Genomic DNA, 23330 nt, shown 5'->3' on the forward strand with positions numbered 1-23330 from the left:
GAAATTGGGTCTAGTTCTGATGGGCAGGGCCCTATTCAGTAAATCTTTAATCCAATTTTCTGTTGATGGGTGGGGCTGTGTTCCCTCCCTGTTATTTACCTGGGGCCAGCCTATGGTGGAGGTAATGAAGATAATGGCGACCTCCTTCAAAAGGTCCCATGCATATACTGCTACACTGAGTGTCCCTAGCCCTGCAGCAGGCCACTGCTGACCCACACCTCTGCCAGAGACTCCTAGACATTCACGAGCAAGTCTACTTCTGCTTCACTGACTATGTCAAAGCCTTTGACTGTGTGGATCAAAACAACTGCGGAACATTCTTAAAGAGATGGGAATACCAGATGACCTGACCTACCTCTTGAGAAATCTGTATGCAGGTCAGGAAGCAACAGTTAGAACTGGACATGGAACAACAGAGTGGTTCCAAATAGGAAAAGGAGTACGTCAAGGCTCTACACTGGCACCCTGCTTATTTAACTTATATGCAGAGTACATCATGAGAAACGCTGGGCCGGAAGAAGCACAAGCTGGAATCAAGATTGCCGGGAGAAATATCAATAACAGCAGATATGCAAATGACACCACTCTTATGGCAGAAAGTGAAAAAGAACTAAAGAGCCTCTTGATGAAAGTGAAAGAGGAGAGTGAAAAAGTTGGCCTAAAACTCAACATTCAGAAAACAAAGATCATGGCATCTGGTCCCATCACTTCATGGCAAATCGATGGGGAAACAATGGATACAGTAAGAGGCTTTATTTTGGGGGGCTCCAAAATCATTGCAGATGGTGATTGCAGCCATGAAATTAAAAGACGCTTGCTCCTTGGAAGAAAAGTTATGACCAACCTAGATAGCATATTCAAAAGCAGAGACATTACTTTGCCAACAAAGGTCTGTCTAGTCAAAGCTATGGTTTTTCCAGTAGTCATGTATGGATGTGAGAGTTGGACTATAAAGAAAGCTGAGCACCAAAGAATTGATGCTTTTGAACTGTGGTATTGGAGAAGACTCTTGAGAGTGCCTTGGACTGCAAGATCCAACCAGTCCATCCTAAAGGAAATCGGTCCTGAATATTCAATGGAAGAACTGATGCTGAAGCTGAAACTCCAATACTTTGGCCACCTGAGGCGAAGAACTGACTCATTTGAAAACAGCCTGATGCTGGGAAAGACTGAAGGCAGGAGAAGGGCATGACAGAGGATGAGATGGTTGGAAGGCATCACCGACTCAATGGACACGAGTTTGAGTAAATTCCAGGAGTTAACAATGGACAGGGAGGCCTGGCATGCTGCAGTCCATGTGGTCACAAAGATTTGGACACATCTGAGCAACTGAACTGACCTGATATTCCATTGTATGGCTGAACCACATTTTGCTTATCCATTCATCAGTTGACAGACAACTGAGTTGTCTTCACTTTTTGGGCTATTAGTATAATGCTGCTATGGACATTCATGTTCAAGTTTTTGTGAACATATATTTTCAATTTTCCTGGGTATAAAGCAAAATTGCTGGGTCATATGGTAACTTTCTGAGAAACTACCAAAATGTTTCCAAAATAGCTACACCATTTTACAATCCCAATAGCAATGTATAATGGCTCCAATTTCTCCACATCTTCACCAACACATCATATGTCTGTTTTATTTTAGCCTTCCTAGTGGGTATAAAATGCTATCTCTTGGTGGTTTTGATGTATATTTTCCTAACTGGTGACATGGAGCATCTTTTCACATGTGTTTATTATCTATTTGTAGATCTTCTTTGAAGAAAGACCTGTTCTAAGTCTTTGACCATTTTGAAATTGGATTATTAGTCTTTTTGTCTCTCAGTCTAAGAATTCTTTACATACTCTGGATAATATACTCTTATAAGATATATATTTATATTTTCTCCCATTCTGTGAGCTATCTTTTAAATTTTTTCATAGTGTCCTTAATGTGCACTTTCTTGATAATGTCCTCTGACTTACTTTTTATGAACTCCAATTTATTTTTTTCTCTTGTTGTTTATGTTTTAGGTGTCATATCTAATAAAACAATCCCTAACCCAAGGACACAAAGATTTTATTCTCTGTTTTCTTCTCAGAGTTTAGTAGTTTTAGTCCTTAATTGTAGGCCCCTGATCCATTTTGAGTTACTATTTACATATGCTGTGACGTAAGAATCTGAGCTAATTTTCCATGTGAATGTTCAGTTGTCCCCAAACCACTTGTTACAAAAAGCATTCCTTCCCCTATTTAATTATTCTGATGCCCTTGCCAAAAATCAACTGACCATAAATGCATGCACTTACTTCTGGGCTGTCAGCTCTACGCACTTGACCTTTATGTATATCTGGATGTCAGTACTGCAGTTTTTGGTCCTCTTTAAATTCTAACAATGTTTTATAGTTCTCAGTGTGGAAATCTTGGATTTCTTCTATCCAAATTTATTTAACAATTTGTTAAATAAACAAAATGTTTATTCTTCTTAATGTTATTGGAAATGGAACTATTTCCTTAGTTCAATTTTCAGATTGTTCATTGTTAGTGTATAGAAATAAAACTAACTTTTGTATATTCATGTTTCTTATAACCTCATTAAACTCATTTAATATCTCTAATAACTTGTGGAAAGATTCCTTAGGATCATCCATACACATGATCATGTTATCTGAAAATCCAGTTTTACTTCTTCATTTTCTAGTCTAATTGCTCTAGCTAGTATGTTTAGTATAGTATTGAACAGAAGTAGCAGAACAAACATCCTAGTCTTGTTCCTGATATTCAGGGTGAAACCTTTAAATCTTTTACCATTAAGTGTGATGTTAACTATGGGTTTTTCATAGACATCCTTCATTAGGTTGAGGAAGCTCCCTCTTACTCCACGACTGTTGAGTGTTTTTATCAAGAAAATGTGTCAGATTTTGTCAAATGTTTTTCTGCATCTATCAACTGCCTTTTACTCTACTGATGAAGTACTAACTTGATTGATTTTAATCAATCATTGATGAATGAATGACGGAGGTTGATTCAAATTCATATTTCTGGAATATACACACTTGGCCATGGTATGTAATTCTTTTTGCACATCGCTGGATTTAGTTTGCTAATATCTAGCTAAGAATTTTTGTATCTATATTAAAAAGGGGATATTGGTCTGTATTTTTCCTGTATTTTTCTAATTTATTAACAGGGAAATTCTAGCCTCACTGAATGCATCAGGAAGTGTCCCTCCTTAGTAAAACACTGGTGTTAACTCTTTAAAAACCAGTTATATTCAGATCTCCTACTTCTTTTTGGGTCAGTTGCAGTACAGTTATGTGTTTCTAAGAATCTGTCCATTTTCCACACAAACAGTAACCAAAAGAAGAGTAAGAGTGGCTATACTGACCCATTAAAACTCTAGTTGGGGAAAATGACTCAAAAAAGTTATCTAGAGGAAGATTTTAAGCAGTATGCAAAATATATTTGGAAAAGAATGAAACAGAAAGACAGACTACTTTACAGGCTACCAGGGAAGAGATACCAGGTTACCAGAGCCACCAGGGAAGCCCACTTTACAGGCTAGGCCTGAAATAATGATGAACTACAAAAAGAAAAAGGGGAGAAGTTTCTTAAGATATGCTTTGGACTATGTCAAAAGGTCTTAAAGACTCTGTTCCCAATGCAGAGAGCCCAAGTTTCCAAGTCAGGGAACTAGATCCCACATACCCCAACTAAGAGTTCACATGCTGCAACTAAAGATCTCACATGCCACAACGAAAATAAATTAAAAAAAAAAAAAGCTAAAATTCTAATACTCACATAGGAATAGGAACTTGACATGGAGGACAAGGCAATGCAGTCTGAATAAATGCTGGTTCAGAAGGCTGTTCCCAAGGGCCTGTAGGCTGGTGCTACAAGTAAAATACACATCAATTTTAAGTCAGAGGAGTTAAACTGTATGGCCAGTTTAAGTATCTAAGGAAACAGTTCCAAAAATCCTCTGCTCAAGCAGGTTGAAATTTTTTCAAGTAATCAACAAATTGTGCTTATTGAAATATTTTACTACATCCTTAAATTCCATTACATTGTTTCCTTCTAACACATTTATATTAAAAATTGAGGCAGACTGCAGTTTTTAAATAACAGAACAAAGGCAGCATAGCATCCTCCACTTCTTATAAGCCCGAACAAAACAAAACAGAATCACAAAATCTAAATTCCACCAATAGAATTTAACCTCCATTGTTTGGTTCACTGCTATCTCCCCAGCACCTAGAAAAATGCTTAACACATAGTAAGAATTCAGTAAATATTTGCTGAATGTGTGAAGGAATCTTTGAAGAAATTAGGAGATATTTATAACCCTACACCACAATACATGGAGGACTCACAAACTCATCTGCAAGATTATAAAATGATTATCATGCTGTTCTTACAAACATTTGTTTATTGGTTTCTTTTCTTTTCTATACTGTAAGCTTCTAAAGACAGAAGGTCAAGTCTTAAACCTTATGTGAAAGTCACTCAGTCGTGTCCGACTCTTTGCGACCCCATGGACTCAGGCCAGAATACTGGAGAGGGTAGCCTTTCCCTTCGCCAGGGGATTTTCCCAACCCAGGGTTCAAACCCAGGTCTCCTGCATTGCAGGCAGATTCTTTATCACCTGAGCCACCAAGGAAGCCCAAGAATACTGGAATGGGTAGCCTATCTCTTCTCCAGCAGATCTTCATGACCTAGGACTCAAACCAGGGTCTCCTGCATTGCAGGTAGATTCTTTACCAGCTGAGCTACCAGAGAAGCCCTATACCTTATGACCCAGCACCTATCACAGTGTTTAATACCCAGTAAGTAATTAATCATCATTTGTTGTATGACTAAGTAAAATTAAGAAAACCTAACCCAGAGAAATGCATTATCTCTTAGTAACATTTGTTCTCTTACCCTGCCAGTTTGCTTTATTAATGCTTGATCATGACACGGAGCAGGACATAAGTGACCGCATTTCTCCAAAACCTTTTGGCAAGGTTGATGACATGGAGGACAAGAGCCAAAGTGACAGCGATGTTTTTCTTGACTTGTATGATGGCAAGTTGGTGGCCGACTAAATTATAAAATACAATTTTTTTAATTACTTTGATCACTGAACAATTATATCTAAAGTACATTTATTTATATATATATATTCTGATTCCACACAGGATGATCATACTGTGAATATTAATATTTTAGAACACTAAAGCAAAACTGAAAATATTAACAAAATTAAAAATCAATATGAATTTAAATCTCTAAGATATCAGATGTAAGTCTGTGCAGAGCTTTGTACTAACCTGCACTGCTCTTTGCACTTGGGGGGTCTTGTGGTACGTTCTCGGCCACAGGGTACTGTCACCTTTGTATTACCACAATTGCACTTCACATCTACGGTTTCTGGGCAAGGGTAACAACTACCTAGAAAAAAAATGTCTGAAACTTAAAGAGAAAGTTCCTTAACTATCCAAATTCCCATCAACAGCAGAATCAATAAGTTTAGTATATTCACACAATGGGATTCTACCAGTATGAACGAACCTCACACGTAACACTGAGCAAAAGAAATTGAACACCAAGAGTATGATTCCATTTACATAAAATGAACAGGAAAAACTAAATCTACTCTGTTTAAAATCAGGATGATGATTACAAAGGACACAAAAATAGTTTTGGAAATGCTGGTAATGTTCTGTTTAGTAATGTGAGTTCTGGTTATATGGGTAGGTTCCATTTATAAAAAGACATCAAACTGTACACTTGCTATCTGTATACTTTTCTGTATCTACACTGGTACTTCAACAAAAAGTTTTAGAATTTCACTTAAATTCTGCTAAAAGTTCTAAGTAACAAATAACACATTATTAAAATTATATAAGCAAAATGGAGTTAAGTCTGTGGAAAATCTGTTAGCAATAATCTTTTTGGCTTAATTTCATACATACATTTATTCAAGTACATTATTTTAAGACAAATTCCCCAATATGAGTGACTTCTTTCATCAGATTATTAACAAGTACAGTCAATTTTCCATTAGTCATGCTCTGAGAAAAGACTAAATTGTAAAATCTCATTTTAGGCTATAATTCCAAATAATTCTCTTCTAAACATTTCAAAAGGAAACATCTTTAGAGTTTTAGTTTTTCACCTTCTTTTGTTATGGGTTGGTAGAAACATACAAAACCAACTGAAAAGAAATCTTTTAAAATGGGCTAAAAAGTTCTCCCCAAGGCTTTAACATTCTCTTAAGGGCTTTATTTCTACTCTGTTTTCCCAGTAGGGCACCCCATTAAAAATGAAATAATAAAAAAGGAATAAAGAGTCAACTAGGAAGTATCTCAAGACATTGCTGCCTAGGTGTCAGGACCAAGCAAAATACTGAATAGCAGTTAACCTAATAAAAAAACAGATTAACGATGACAAACAGTCTGGTTAAAGAGTCTATAAGTTCAAAACAAACAAAAGTTTAAAATATTTAATAAGTTAAATAATGACCACAGAAAAAGAAAACAAAAATCATCATAGGGAAAAAACACACATGTATCATACAAATTACCAAACTTAGACTTCAGAGTTTTGGTAAGTATAATCCAATGAAGTATTATCCTGATGGTAATGCAAACCAAGTCATCCTGACTCACCTGAACAAACTTTATTTTGTTCCTTCCAAAAGAATGACTAGATGTCACATTTTTTAAAAGTCAATAGCAATATTTATGTCTGTTCTTACTCAGCACATTGTATCAATTTCCACACTTAACAATGATCATTTTCATTCATCTTCAGCAATTCAGAGAGAAACTTATCAAACAACATCTTTTCACCATCCTAAACTACAGTATTAGTTTTCTTTTTTTTAAATTAAATCTTGAGAATAAAGGATAATTTCCCTGAAGAGTCTTCCTAATGAACCCATTACAGACACTTGTACAACATGACAGATAAACTAAAATAACTTCAGTTACAGTATTTTTTAAATGAAAAAGGAGCATAGAGTTACAGTGACCAGTGGGTCAAAAGCCCAATAATTCTGGAACCATAACCATGGATGGTCTTAAACTTAAAAGAACTATACATTGAACTTTCATATATTCACAATGCAAACATGCAGACAGCACACTCTTCCTATGAGTTACCGTATAACTTAAGATTATGAAGGTGTCTAGAATAATGGAAAATGACATAAAATAATGATTTTACCTATCTTATGCAATTGTGGTAAGAGCTGGACAATGGTATTTTCATACACTTTCCATTAAGATAAATTTTGTTAGGGGCTAATAAACTTTTTTAAAAATAAACATTCTGCCAAACAATAATAATAATAATTGAACCCAGATCTGATCAAACCACTAGTCCCACTAACAGTTTATAGGAAATACAGAGGAAAATGCCAAAAATTCAATAATACCACAGAGATGCATTCTGAAAAATCCAGACTCTATAAAACTGTATAAAGCAATCTAGTTTCTTAAGTGACAAAAGAAAAAGATGGAAAATCATAGAAAAAGAGGGAAATTACAGATTAACAGACTTCAGAGACATCAACCAACTACAATGTCAATCTTAGTAAGATTTCTAAGTCATACAAACTGAAGTAAAAAAATAAAGGTATTTATGAAACAACAAGATATGTGAACACCACATATTTGCTGATATTCAGAAACAGATTAACTATTTTCAGGTTAAGAATCCATCTTTTAGAGATGCACATTGAAGTATTTATGGGATCTGCTTCAAAAGAGTACAAGATGGGGATATGCTTTCAACACTTCTCCACTAAGTATGATGCTTGCTTTATGCTTTTTGCAGATACTGTATAAATCAGGTTAAGGATGCTCTCCTCTATTCCTGGTTAAGTTTTCATCATATACAGATTTTGAATTTTATTAATGGTTTCTCAGACATTTACTAAAATGATCTCATTTCTCCTATAGTCTGTTAATGTGGCAGAAACATATTATATTTACTAATCTTAAACCAACCATATATTATTGCATGGATATTTTAATACCATCTAGCTGGATTTGAGGGGTTAAAACTAATTTCACAAACATGTTCATGAGTTAGATTGACCTGTAATTTTCTCTTACTTTCTCTGTAAGATAAATAACGAGCTGGGGCACAATCCTTTTTTACATATACTATCAAATAATTTACAAAGAGATTAAACTTATATATACCTTAAATGTTTATTTGTTAAAAATCAAGTGTAAATATCAATGAGACCTTTTTTTTTCTTGGTGAGAAAATTCTCAACTACTGATCTAATTTCTTTGATGGTCATACAACCAGTTAAGTTTTCAACTTAAAGTGAAGGCCACGTTTTAACAGTGGCTTCTGAGACCCTAGACATAGTCTCCTTTCCTCAGCAGTCCTTTATCCCACCATCTCTCTGACCTCATCTCCTTGGACAATCACTTCAGTCCTCTCAAACGTTTCTGTCTGAAGGCATCTGCAATCCCACCGCCCCATCCCCATTTCCACAGTGTCTGATCCCTACTTCTCTCAGGGTCCCCCCTCACACATCATCCTACTTGACCACACTATGTAAAGCCGGATATATCATCTCCACTAACATGATTTTAATTTCACTCTAATTCTCTTATTATACTTGTCACTATCTGATATTCTGTACTAACTTATTTATTTTTATTCCAATTAAGGGAGAATTACAAAATAAGTTCCATAAAAGCAGGTACTTTGTCAAATCATTCACTCATGTAATCCCAGTGCCTGGTACTTAGAAGACACTCAAAAATACTTATTGAAGTTTTGGGTTCACATCCTGACTCTGTAACTAGTTCTATAACCTTGGGCCAATAGTCTTTGCCTTCTTCCTCCTTACACAGAACACTAATGTCATTCACCTTCCAAGATTCCTGAAAGGACGAAGACATTAAGAGAGATATCTAGCATCCACCTAATCCCAAAGGAAAACAACAAAAAACAGTACAGTAGTTTGTCCAAGGTCATATAGCTACTAAGTCCACACTTGATTCAGACCTCTTAATTTAAGTCCATGCTCTTCCCACTACCATATACTATCTTTCAGGAGATTTCACTTCATACTAACATACTCCAAATGAGTAAAGTTAACTCAGTCTTCAACGTCTAATAACTGAGGGACTCCTGAGACCCTTTCAGGTGATGTGCAAGATCTCATATACATAGATTAGAATTTTCCAGAAGCTATATGACAAGGGATATCACAATAGATTGAATGCAGAAGCAGATACATGAATCCAGTTATCTTCTACTAAGCTGGACATTAAAGAAATCTGCAAAAATACAAAATACCATTCTTCACACTAATTTTTTTTTCCAGAAAATATTTATTTTTCACACAAAAAAAGTTACTGTATTAAGATGTAATGGATTAATTACTATGTTTAAATAAAATAATAAATGTTATTATATTTTAATTTTAAATAGAATAAATATCAATAGATAAAACCCATATTAACAAAAGGTCTTTGGGTCCAAAAAGAGTTTAAAGGGGCCTTGAGATAAAAAATTTTGAGACCCACTGGAAAGAATATATCCATTCATTTACTAAACTTAATTTCATATAAATGTCTAAAATTCACAATAGTACTGAAAAACCTATTAGCTTAAAAACTATATGGGGAAGGTGGGGTAGAAGAAAGGAAACAATATGGTATTACAGAAAGAACTAAAGTTTATATTCAGAAGGCCTGGGTTCAAATCTTGGTTATGGTGCTTTGCTAGAAAATTCCCTAAGGAAATCACTGAATCCTCTTCAGCTTAAATGTCCTCGACCATAAAATAAGGATACTAGCGACTACTCTAACGTGTCAAGATTGTTAAGAGTAAGATAATAAATGTGAAAGCTCTCTATCAACTATAAAGCACTATGTAAATATAAACATAAAATTACAGCTGTTATTAAATTTTACCTCTATGGCAGACAGATGGACACTTATGGTTTCTACATCCTAAAGTCCGTCCACAGTTTTGATCACAAGGTGGACAGTTTCCAGGGCAACACTGAAGGGAAAGCAATATATAAAGAACAGATAATTTGAAAATCATACATAATATGAATGTCATTACTAGTCAGTCACAGAACTTAGGGAAATCAAAAGATTGTTCTTTTCACTATAAGAATAAGAATATTCAAGAGTATTAACATTCTTGTGTAGAATACATTATACTAAGAACTTGAAGTTTAAATAGACAATGACCTAATTTAGTGAAATCAAGCTAAATTTACGTGCCCTTTAGTTAACTATTCTATAATTTAAAATAGTTTCATAAGAGATTCTCTTCTACTTATATATGCAGAGACTGACAACATTAACGATAGGAATGCATGTGGTCAAACTCTATAATCAATTTAGACAAACAATCTGCCTATTTTTAAGATTTAATTATAATAAAGTCAGTGCATTATATAAATTAGGTGGGCAACTATTTTCAAACCAAAGAATCGGAGTCTAACTAAAGGAAAGAAGCAGAGACAGGCTAATTGATTTCAGCACTCTCTAGTTTGTTACTTCTTAATTTTCAATCTGTGAGAAATATAGCTGTCTAAGACTTGTCCCAATTTTCATTCATGAACATAAAGCAACTACTTAAAAGTTCCATCTGCCATTCTAACTCCTTGACTTCTCATATATCCAAACCTTGGAAACGAAATACAGACTACAATTGTCTTAAAGAAACATGGGTTTGTAACCTACTTAAGAAAAAGTTTCAGGATAAAAAAATAGCTCAAAACAAAATATACATTATTGAAAAGCAATTAGAAGTTAAAATAGTTCACTCAATTCAATAAGTATTTACCAAAAAATACTATGTGCCTATCACTTTCCCAGTGACAATGGGGGAAAAGAAGATTATTGCGATAAGCCTTTTAGGTGTTTGTTTCTCACCAGGATGAGCAATAATGACCAGATTTACTCTCCTGCTTTAAACAACTAGAAAATCAGACAAAATATATCCAACAACAGTTTTCAGATTTTGGACAATTAGGCAACACTGGACAGAAACCCTATGAAAAGATAAACAAAAAAGGTGAGTCCTATGATAGCACAAGCTTAGACCTGGAAGTTTCCACACTGCAGCACAAGGAGAAAAATCACAAGCAAAGTCCAGTGGTCTCACCAAGTTTAGGAGACAAAATTCAAGGTTCAGAGGCCAGTATGGTTAGAATTTGTGGAGAAATGGTAGCACAAAATATAAAGTTCATAGTATCTGGAAACCAATCAAAAGTCACCCAGGAGGAAAGAATAACCCAAAAGGAAAGCAAAATTCCATCAATAAAAATAGACCCAAGAATGACAGATGACAGAATTAGTAGATAAGTACATAAAATAAGCATGTGAAGTACAGCCCATCCACCTATACTGATGACAACAGAAGAAAGCATGAGCATGAAAAGGACAGATATGGAAGTGATGAAAAAGACACAACTCCAAGACTCAGATGAAAAAATACTGTCTGAGATGAGAAAATACATGATGGGATTAAAAATGGGATTATACAATGCAAAAGAAAACTTGTTGAACGTGAAGATAAAGCAATATAAGCTAACATAAAATATGAACATTAAAAAGACTAAATAGTAAATGGAGCATCAGTGAAGCATTAGAACTATAGGCCCTCAAGTAGTTTGACATATACATCACTAGAGTGTCATAAAGCAAAGAGTAGGAGAAATATTTGAAGAAATAAGGATCAAAAATGTCATAAGTATGATGAAAACTATAAAGAAATACAAGAAGCTCAACAAAAGCTGAGCAAAAGAAACATGAAGAAGGCAATACAAAGGAAATCACTAATAAATTCCTGAAGACTAATGATAAAGAGAAAAATCTTTTTAACAAAGAAAAAAGATACATACAGAAGAACAAAGATAACAAAAATAGTTTAAAGTATGGGGGGAAAACTGTCAAATAAAAATCATACAGTAAAAATATTTTTCACAAACAAAAGCTAAAGAGAGTTTACAACAACTGAAAGACTCCATGACCAGCACTCAAGAGGTGTTAAAGGAAGTTCTTCAGATAAAAGAAAATGAAACCAGATAGAAACCTGAATCTTTATAAAAGGATGAAAAATGGCAAAAGTCATGAGTTTGATGATAAATATAAAAGATTACCTATTTTTTTCAAATTCTTTGAAAGATACCTATTTAAAGCAAAACAACATATTTAAGATTATTTTAAAAAATAGTATAAAATGTGTGAGAATCAAATAAAGGAGGTAAAGCAGAATCATTGAAAAGCAACACTCAATCAAATAGAAGACACAAAAGAAGGAGAAGCAACAAAGAACAGATGGGCAAACAGAAAATAAATAGCAAATGATAGATTTAAATTCAACCATTTTATTAAAGATCATAAGAAATGTAAATGATCTACACTCAAATTAAAACTAAAGATTGAATAAAATAAAAAAAATCTAAGTGCTCTGCGTAGATGTTCACTTTAAATATAAAGATATGAATAAGTTAAAAGGATGGAAAAGATATACTGTATTAACACTATGAAAAACAAAGTTGAAATCACTATATTTAATAAATTTAAGAACAAGGTATCTTACCGGAGATAGAGGGATAATTTATAATAATAAAAGAGGTTTGAAAAAACTGCAAATCTACAAACTCAAAAAAATACTCCTTATACTGAACCAAGTTTCTACAGATAAGATCTGAACAGCGGAAGTTAAGCCTCTACAAAACCAAATGACATTGCTAACACTGCTATGACGTTTTAGTCAGGGAACAGAAACAGCCAGAGAACCAAGACAAAAGAATTATGCACAGGACAAAAGGACACCACTGTTATTTAAAAACACTGGTAGAATTTCCACTAGTACAAACAATAATGTAGAATATTTATTAATATTTCATATAGGAAGCAAAGAATATGTCTAAATATCTGAGGAACAAGTCAAGATGGCACTTATCATGGGCCCCAAAAGGAAAAACTCAAAAGAATTTTAAAATCAGTTTTCCAAGCTTATTACCTTTCTCCTACACTGATGCTTCTGACAGTCCCGCATCTTAACACACTTAGTTTCACAAAGATAAGGTTTATGGCACGGCATTCGTTTTGTATGCTTCCCACAGCGACAATGCTTTTCCACTTCCTGGAAGAATCAAATGCTATTGACTTTTGTTGATATGATTTTTTTCACATTGCTATCTCTATAACTACTAAAAAATGAAAGAGAAAAGTTTTAAGAGCCTTTTGTATTAAAGACTTAAAAAAAAGGCTGAATTTTCTAAGACACTTGTTTCAAAAAGACTTCACAGAATTTCTATTATTAAATTTAGTCAAAACTTGATATTAAATAGTAAAACAATTAAAATCTCTTATATCTAATTATACCATAACATCTATACATCTAGTTTCAATAAAACAAGAAAACTGGATTATGTGGTAGCATGTCAAAACCAAAATGACATCCATGCATTTTTTTCCATCATCACTAAGCCTAATTCATTGTTGCTTTGAATGTCTACTGAGAACAAGTCCACACTAGTCTAAAAATGACAACATTCAAACTTTTACCAAGGAATACAAAATAAATGGTAACTTCAGACTTAACTGCTGGCATACTCTCCTGTTTCATCATAATAAATGTTAGATCATGACAACAGATGTTTAAGAGAACAATATAAAACAACCCCATTTGACATAATATGACAGCTGTTAAAAAGTAATCATTACAGGAGACGACTAACTTGTCTACATGTTTCACAAGGGCCTCGGTGACAACGCTGTGAACATCTATGGATTCCACATTCAAGTACTTTGTCACAACTGTCTCCACAAGTTGGTACATCTTCTGTACAAGGCAAGGAAAATTCTAGAAGCGGGTAAAAAAAAAATCAGTATTAATAACAACATATATTATTATAAAACACTAATAATGTGCCATGTACTTCTGGTTACCTAAATGACAGGCCTTTCTGACATGAGTTTTTGCATCTACATAATTAATGGAAAAAGTTCACTTTAATGAAAATAACCCCTAATATTTGTAAAGTTTATGCTTTAAAAAACAAAATTATTTGGCTGCATCAGATCTTAAGCTGCGGCACGTGGGATCTTCGTTGTGGCGCACAGGCTCTTTAGTTGTGGCACTCAGGCTTAGCCGCTCTGTGGCATATGGGATCCTAGTTCCCAAACAGGGATCCAACCCAGGTCCCCTGCATTGCAAGGAGGATTCTTAACTACTAGACTGCCAGAGAAGTCCCAAAGTTTATGCGTTTTAAAAAGAATTCGACACATGACACGTTACCATACTCAAGAAGCACATTTTTATGAGCTAACTACTTCAGAAATATTTTTATAAAGAAATAAGTAAGTCCCTGGAAACTACTAGGAAGAATTCTACAATATACAGAATAAAAAAAAAAAAAAGAAAATTGCTCTAAACAAGCTCATAGGATGAAAAAAAAATCTAGATTTTCAAACTATGAAATTGGCCTTTAACATAAATATTTTATAACTAATGCTGGCAATAATCTCACAAATACGTGTGCTGGTATTGGTGCTTAATCAAGAAAGTGAACGTCAACTGAAACTCTTCTATGCCTTTATCTCAAAGCAGTCAAAACTAAATTCACCTCTAATCTAATACAGAATAATGGCAAGAGTTTATAACTATTAGGTTTCCTTCATGTGCTGGCCACTACACTAAGTAATTTATGTGCATTTTATCACTTAATTCTCACAATTATCTTATGAAGAAGGTACTACTATTGTCCCCATTTAACTTGAGAAAAGTATAGTTCAAGAAAGTGGGATTTCAACCCAGATACGCTTAGTCTTTTTTTTTTTTTAATTTTAGCAGAGATTTATTGAAGCAAGGAAAGAAAGAAATGGGATCAGAGGAAGGAGCTAAATCAGGAATACATCTTGCAATACTTACATTCATCACAGTCTTAACTCACCCAGATTTATATAGGTTGGCACGCTATTCAGAATGGTGACCCTTATATAATCAAAGATCATATTATTATCACTCTACTTCAGTTTTTTGTTTGTTTTATCAGCATGCAGCACAGGATATTGACATTTACTTCCCTGAATCACTTCTCTCCACTGGTCAGGGGTTGAAAGAACAGGGGAGTTGGAAGAGCATTCAGATGGAAGCCGAAGATACACCTTGAATGTGCTTATCAAAGGGTTGAAAAGAGGTTGGTCTGAGATTGACAAGACACCCATTTCAGAGGCTTAGGAAGTTTGGGGCCAAAATCTGAGTTCTTAATCCACCAGGCTACATTGTCCTGTTACCCAGGTGTGTAGAAATCTAATATTGAATTTATACTATTATTAAAATGACATTGTAAGTTTCCAGAGAAAGCTAATTGCGAAAATATAATAATTAGCATAACAAGTAATCATAATCTGATTAAAGATTTTTTAGAAAGCCTTACTTGACTTCTGACATGGACAGAACCTTTTCCCAGATCGAGGACAATCTCCACAAGCACCTACATGGCAAACTTGCTCACACGTATGATTACCACATGGTAGTGTTTTCCCACATACCTAGAACAACATGCAATAAATGCTAAAGACTTCAAAGTTAACAAGACTTCGTATACGACATAATTTCTCAATCACAAATAAGCAACTTCTTATGCTTTCTCTCTTACATAGGTATCATGAATGTGCATAAACAAACACACATACACGTTTCTTATGTGCCAGAGTATATTTTTAAAATATAATAAATGCAAAAAGAACATACAGTTTCATGTGGTCATCCACCAAAGATTTCCAATGGTACTAAAGCCATGCCAATTCTAAGACAAGCTACAAAATCAACCCTACTTCCTCAAGTGGATTAACTCAAGAAGAGGGAAAAGAGGAGAAAAAGCTAGCAAGAAAGAGTACATATGTACTAAATCTGAAATTCAACAAGTCACTGTTAATTTGAAAAATAAATTTCTCCTAGTAATTAAAATGATACTAAGTTGAAAAGTTTCCTAAAACATGAATAAAATTCATCTGAGTTGCTGTTCTTCCTCTCTTTTTATCCAACTAAATCTAACTAGCATTTCTAATTGTATATGCTTTGGTAGACTTTAATACCCACTCCTCAAAATACATATACACTTACTTGATCACAGTGCCACAGTGGACTTGCACAGCTTCTTTCAGCTACTCGTTTGCCACAGACACACTTTTGTCTACTAACTCTTGGACAAGGTGGGCAACTTCCTAAAATCAAAATGATAAATAACCATGGAACATCATAAAAGCAATGGCGGCTGCTTTGACTTCTGCTTAAGGCTGGAACATCTAACACTTATGACCTTTTACCTGCATGACAAGGATTTTCACATTTATGTTGTCCACAAAGCAATTTCCGTCCACATGGCAGCTGACAGGACCATTCCTTAGCACTGCACCGGCGAGGGATAGGTTTTGCTTTCTTACAATAACAAGTAGTTGTGACCATCTTGGGACAAGGGGGGCAAGGACCTAGAAGCCAATGAAAGGAAAAAAAAAATCAGAAGTCAAAAATTAAAAATTTCAGTTCCTACACCTATCAGTAATTCCTAACACTTTCCTGATACTTTAAAAGGCAATCCCTTCAAATATTTTCTTATGTATACTTAAGTTCTGGATTCAACTTTCACAATGATTTTTTTGCTTCAATGTAAGAAGAAATAACTACCCACAAACAACAAGAAATATAATATATAACTCACCCGGATGGCAGAGGAGTAAACACTTATGGCCACAAGAAGGTTTAAAATCTCTCTCACATACTTGGCCACATGAATGAGGCACAAGCCACGGATCTAAAGGTGGATCTTCCACTTTTCCACAATAGCAATAGTACCTGCTTGGTGTGTCAGATCGTTTGTATTCAAACCTACATTTGGGACTACAAAGAATGAAATTCCTGAAGTTAATTTCATTTATAAAAGTGACATGAGATGGGATATAAATATACTTAACAATGGAGTATATACAATCAGTTAATGTAACCTCTGCTCCATCTCTATATTAGTAAGAAACATGATTTTACTAAAATCAACTTCAACCATCTAGAACAGCTCTGTCCAATAATTTCCTGAGATGATGGAAGTGTTCTATACCTGTCATGTCCAACACAATAGCCATTAGCCACATATGGCTAGTGAGCACTTGAAATGTGGCTAGTACAAACAACTGAGGAAGAAACAATTTTTTATTTCATAATTTTAAGAGTATAAACAACTGCATGTGGCTACTTGCTACTGTATTAAACAACACATATCTAAAATACTGCTATACAAGAAAGCAACATTAGCTTTCTACTAACCACCTGAACTTTATTCTTGACTTATTCATTCCAATTTTATAAGGCTCACTATTTTAAAAGTTTGGTTGGGTGGTCTACAAATAAGCAAACTATATTAGCAATAGCAAGCAGAAGAGAGAAATCAGGTTACAGGTAGGTAATATAGCAGCAAGAAACACGGCAAAGTCTAGAAGGGGAAAAATATTTGAAAATAAAAAATATTCATATTTAACATCTAATACAAAAATATATATATTTCAAATATGCCTAAGTCAAAGAAAAGTTCAAATACTGCTTCACATTCTCTGCTAAGACAAATTTTTACCCAGCAAGACTAAAATAAAGCAGTTTTGGTCCTAGAAGCCAAACTAAAATAATAAATGTAGAAAATTTAATGAGACTGGATAACCTGAAGCTTTGATAGATTTCGAGGCTAAAACTAGGAAGCCAATGATCAAAATGTTAGATGTCAGTCTTGTACAATGTGACACTAAAATATACAAACAGGAGCTCCTGAGAGAAGCTGCAGAATTTCAATGGATTCTAGTTGGAAAGAAATTAAAAGTTCTTTAAAAAGATAACTAAGGCGTTGCTTTGTGCTGTGCGTTGGGGGATGGGGGGGGGGGGTGCGGTGGAGAATCTAAATGATTTAGTAGTTACCAAAAGGAACTAGTACTTAACACAAGTTGGGGCAATGGAAGGAGCCATTAGTAGGTTTCATCTCTTTACAAACCAAATGACTACTTGAAGGCCAAGCATGGACAATGAAATTGCCAATAAAGCAACTTAGAAGCTACAATTTTCATTTATTTTACTACTAAACACTCCAACTAAATTAGAGAACGTTACCAAGGCCAGGGATAATCTCTCTTTCCAAAATCATCATCCGTCAGAGAAGATACCAGAAACTGGCTGTCTTTAGCCCACTTCTGGATACAGGGCATGTGAAATATACAGAAACATCCTGAACAACTCCAAACCTAAGACAAAGGTATCAGAGATTAACAAACACAAAATGATTTTTCTTCGATAATTCCACAATACTTTAAAATAAGTACCATTTTAAAGAGCTAATTACAGAAAAAAACGCTCCTCTAGCATAATAGAAGAAATGTTCTTTTAAAAAATTAATTTACATGTAGAACACTTCAAAGAAAAATAATATTAACCATCCAGATTCATTCAGCTAGAAACTACTGCTAACATTCTGAAAAAATCTCTAATATTTTTGTATATATTTCATACTTTTTAAAAAATGAGGTCATACTGCACTTACTGATTAACTATAGGCTTTTTTTTAACATAGTATAAGCATTTACCCTTATCAAATATGTTCATACAACATGATATTTATAGCTGTATAGCAGGTATCACATTGATTTATATACCATAATTTAACAAATTTTGGGTTGTTGTACATTTAGGTTTTTCTAATTGTAAATAACACCACAAAAGGAATCCTTAAACACAAGTATGTACTTACAATCTCTGTTGCCCCATTGTTATAAAAAATCTATTAGTCTCGCAATTAATGCTAAATTCTAAAACTTGGGTGAACAAAGAAACTTGAAAATATATATATAAATATAAGCCAGCAGAAGCACTGAAAAAAAGCCAACTTCTTCCCCAAAAAGAGCAGTGCCTAAAAAAAGAACTGGGATATAGAAGTAAAAGGTCAAGAGAGGGAAAAGGAAATGCGAATAAACTGCATATTACTCAGCTGATTACCACTAAGGGCCAAAGTTCAGTCCTGTTAGGAATGTTCTGAAGAACCACATAAAACATGCCTAGGACAACTCCAGCCCCAACCACTAGCAAAGAGGAAGCTAGGGCACTCATCCCCTAACTCCTTATGGTGGAATGTTGCCCCAGCGGGCATTAACTCTGCCTTACTTCGGTACTATACCCACTTCCTGCTGAGTTAGTTCCCAAAGAGAAAGCAGTGAGGTTGGGGAAAAAACCCACAGACAGCAAGTGTTTAATGCAGAGACTATTCCTCTGCTGCAGCTGAATTCAGAGTAAGCCAACCAGAAGCACCAAAGGCACCTGCAGCTGCTATGCTATCCTATCTGATATAGCTTAAATTTCTGGTTCATTCTGCATGACCCTTCCATTTCACATCTGACCTGACTGCCCTTCTCTAGGCAATGGTGCTACAACAGCAGAGGATTAACTTGAGGTCTAAATGGTGAGTCTATCACATTCAGTCATCACGTCTCCTTAATTGCTTTATTAATGCTCTTTAAATTTACTTATATATTAACTTCACCATTAGGCCATAAAATCTCTAAGTACCTAAGTTATCTCTGAATCGATCTCTCCCCATTAACCTAGCCACTTTCCAGAAGTACCTTCAACACAAGAGAAGCTCACTAATAAACCATAAATGTCACTGCTAGGTTTTACTTCCTTGAAGGCAGGGAACATAACGATATTTTTTAAAACCTGGTGAAAGTAATGAAATATAAGTTATTTAACATTTCAGTACTTGTGAGTCTCTATAAAGTACTGATCCTAAAAATGCTTTATCAACATGACATATGCATTGAAACTGAAAATATTTGCTTCAGTTTTATTAATAGTGCTGAAAATATTCATTGCTCATTTAGAGGTATTTTTCTTTTAATCACAGATTCCCCAAAACTGAATATCAATTTATAAATAGAATTCTCAAATGAAACATTTTTGAACAAAAATAAGCAAAAACAGTAATAAATGATTGCAAAGTATACATGCAAAATAAGATATTTGAGGGAGATAACATTATTTTAGATAAGGACAAAAACTTACTGCTTGGTTTCTCTTCACTGAAGCAATACAAATTAAGCATGTCATAGCCCCGGCTTGAAAAGCTTCATTTACGTACTGTTTCGTTCGCTCTAATTCTCGTACATCTCCATCTTGAAATTTAAAAATTGAAAACTTAAGGTTAAGCAACATCTGAAAATAACACAAAGTCACCAACAGCATCACATTACGTGAGAACTGTCTAGTATTATCAATTGTTCAAACTACAGCTAAAAAAAGGAGAAGCTAAAGAAAAAAAGCAATCAGTGAACTGCAAAGAGGTCACAAAGTCCATGCATTCTATTTTGACCTTCTCTCAGAGTTCACCTGCTGTTACAGTTCTTAACAAATCCGGTGGGGGCAGAGCCTCAGGCAAAGGCAGCCAGATGCCAAGTAATAAGAGAAAGCATACCTAAAGTGAGGTGAAAGGAACTGAAAAGCAAAAGCTCTGCAGAGCCACTGAGCCTAAATATAAGCATATGTCCACCAATGTGTAAGCGCGTAAGAGTCTGTGTGTATGAGTCTGTCTGTCTGACAAAGCATGTTCTTAGTAAAAATCTGTCGAATGAAAAGATCAATACAGTACAATAACCTTGTTTCATTAAATTATGCTATTTCTGCTTAAAAAGGGAGCATGACTTAGAAAAAAATACTACACCGTATTTTCTTTAAGCAATCATTAAGCATTTACTTGGTAGACACTGCACTATTTGTATTTCAGTAAGATTAAATAAGATGTTTTTAATTTCATTTTACAGATGAGAAAACTGAAGCACATAACATTTAAGTAACTTCGGTATGGCTCCAAAGTGAGCCCTCTTGACCACTAGGCTATGCTGCAGCAAGGGTTTAATACAGGAAGGTCCAAGAAATAACAGCACAATGAAAGGCAGAAAAACCACCCCGAAGCTCACATGACACCAAAAGGACAATAATCTGAGTCACTTTAGTGTAAGAAAAATAAACCTACAGGCCTTTAGTATAATAAAGATTATTCAATAGAGGTTAACCAAGTCTCCAAGAAAAGTACACTACTGGCATAACTATCATAAGTACAGAACATGGCAATAAAATTGTACAAGCCAAAATTTATGTCATCAAAAAGAAAAATAAAAAGGACACTTGGATAATTCTTTACTTTCTAAGACCATCCAAGTAAACACAAAAGTCACACAATCTTGTTCTACCATACTATAAACACAAGTATAATTTAGGTTATTCAACAAAATATATATAAAATCACTCCCAAAACTATAAAATACTATAAACTTACTAAGACAATTGTTTTGAACAAACATCAAAGTTTGACAAGAATCCTTAAAGACAGACTTAATAACCATATTCTATGTATTTATTTTGCTCTTTGACATGGCTGGCTCTAACAAATGTAGAGCATTTTAAAATTTCATCTAATTTAACAGCTACCATGGAACACAGAAGATAAAAACAAGATGAATAGACTTTAATAAAGTCTAATCTTATATTTATAAAATTTATGTAAGACTTCTTTGAAAATTGTGTTAAAACTTGGCTGCAGCAATAAAGTATACTGCCCAAGATGTCATGGTGGACAGGATGGCATTTGAAGTCATACATTTTAACAAGATCACTCTGGCAACTGAAGAAAAATGACTGTGAGGAGGCCAAGACTGGAAACATGAAGTACCAGAGAGGAGGTAGTTATAGCAGATGAAGCAAAAAAGACCTTTAGTAAGTCAATGTGTCCATCTCAGCTTTCTCATCTTTAAAATAGTAGTAATAATAATATCTACCCCACAGAGCTATTATGTGGATTTAAATAACTATTATTTAATAGCTATTAAACCTATTAAACAGATGTAGGGGCCTGAATTAAGGTGATGACAGTATGGGGAAAGGTGGGGTGAATTTAAGAAATTTAGGAAGTAAAACTCAGCAGGACTTGGTGACAATGAGATTGTGTTGCTTTGAAAAGTCAACGTTCAGGCCAAGATTCAGAAGGAAAGACTGCTGTGCCTGAAGAGCTGTCTGACATGGGCTGAGGGGAGGAGTGGGAGCAAATAAAATATACTCATGTCATGTATATGCCAACCCTGCTCCCAGATTTCTGCCTTAGGTGGGTGACTAGGAAAACTGTGGCACTACTAATATAAAGAAAATAAGACAATAAATAAGTTATCTTTCAACATATGTTTATGTTTCCATAGGCCAGTAAGACAGCAATACCCAACAGGAAGCTACCATTAAAGCCTGAAACTTGACATAAAAGTACAAAGGCTGTGAGTTCTGGTGTTCAATTCACTAACGTGAGATGGGAACCATCTCATAACTCTGGCATTTACTGTACTAGTCGTTTCCTGACTTTGGTAGAGGCAAAGTACAGAACACAATGGAATGGATATAAAAATACTTATGGATTTGACACAATACAGAGTAAGAAAATTGCCTTAACACTTTGAGATGAAAGCCGGGTTAAAATTAACAAAACTCATAAATGATAAAAGTTTTCCAAACACTAGACAGAAATACTTGGTTATATCACTGGATTTCCTATTTAAAAATAACACCTGTACCTAGAATGGTTTAAGTGAGCTCTTCTTGAAGGAAACCTGAAGTTACTTTCTATGAAGTCCTTTAAAAGCAAGAAACCTCAAGGTTCCTCTTTACCAACTTTTACCTGGCTGAGCCAGACTTCTTAGTCAAGCTTCCTAATCTTAATTCCTTGCCAGATAGGGTAAATTCCTTAGAACCATTTTGATGATATGTACCCAGGCTCATGATGCTATCAATATACTCAGCAACTACTGTGGATAATACATACAAGAATGCTTCCAGCAATGACTGTAAGCATAAAATGTGGAACATGTAAGAGCACTTCACTGAAAATAATCTATTTCTACACTTAGAACAAATCTTCACAGCAACTTCACTTTGCCCCTTGCTCTCTTCAACAAATGTGGCTAAGTAACCCAGATATATACAACATACAATGTGACTGTACACACTGAACCTGAGGAGACTAAGATTTTTTTTAAAGCATAAACATCAGAAGTTGTAAGATATAAAATAAAGGAATAAAGTTAAGAAATGAAACTGACTCCAAGATACATTTAACATAATGAAAAAGAGAAAAATGAAGAATCAATTTAAAGGAGTATTCAAAGTCTTCAAGTGCAATCAAACCATCATCAGGAACAACTGCACCCAACTCATCTCTCAGGGAAGATCCCCCATCCCCACCACCCAGGCATACTAATGAGATGCCAATGAAACAGCAAAGAGAATTTC

The 23330-nt window shown here is 34.5% G+C and overlaps 1 protein-coding gene across 5 annotated transcripts in view; it reads right to left on the reverse strand.

Moving 5' to 3' along the window:
- The window catches only part of NFXL1 (nuclear transcription factor, X-box binding like 1), a 59034-nt gene that overhangs the window by 31399 nt on the left and 4305 nt on the right, over positions 1–23330 (reverse strand). For all 5 annotated transcript variants that reach the window (XM_055588496.1, XM_055588494.1, XM_055588493.1 and 2 more), the window contains exons 4-15: positions 20067–20176; positions 18126–18256; positions 16699–16877; positions 16307–16468; positions 16104–16204; positions 15415–15529; positions 13714–13838; positions 12993–13115; positions 9917–10007; positions 5297–5417; positions 4908–5067; positions 3786–3877 (exon numbers count right to left, since the gene is read on the reverse strand). In XM_055588496.1, the coding sequence (XP_055444471.1) occupies positions 3786–3877; positions 4908–5067; positions 5297–5417; positions 9917–10007; positions 12993–13115; positions 13714–13838; positions 15415–15529; positions 16104–16204; positions 16307–16468; positions 16699–16877; positions 18126–18256; positions 20067–20176 (1510 nt within the window). The remainder of the gene's footprint in view (positions 1–3785; positions 3878–4907; positions 5068–5296; positions 5418–9916; positions 10008–12992; positions 13116–13713; positions 13839–15414; positions 15530–16103; positions 16205–16306; positions 16469–16698; positions 16878–18125; positions 18257–20066; positions 20177–23330) is intronic.

Source organism: Bubalus kerabau, chromosome 7 (assembly GCF_029407905.1).
Source record: "Bubalus kerabau isolate K-KA32 ecotype Philippines breed swamp buffalo chromosome 7, PCC_UOA_SB_1v2, whole genome shotgun sequence".
Lineage (NCBI taxonomy): Eukaryota > Metazoa > Chordata > Mammalia > Artiodactyla > Bovidae > Bubalus > Bubalus kerabau.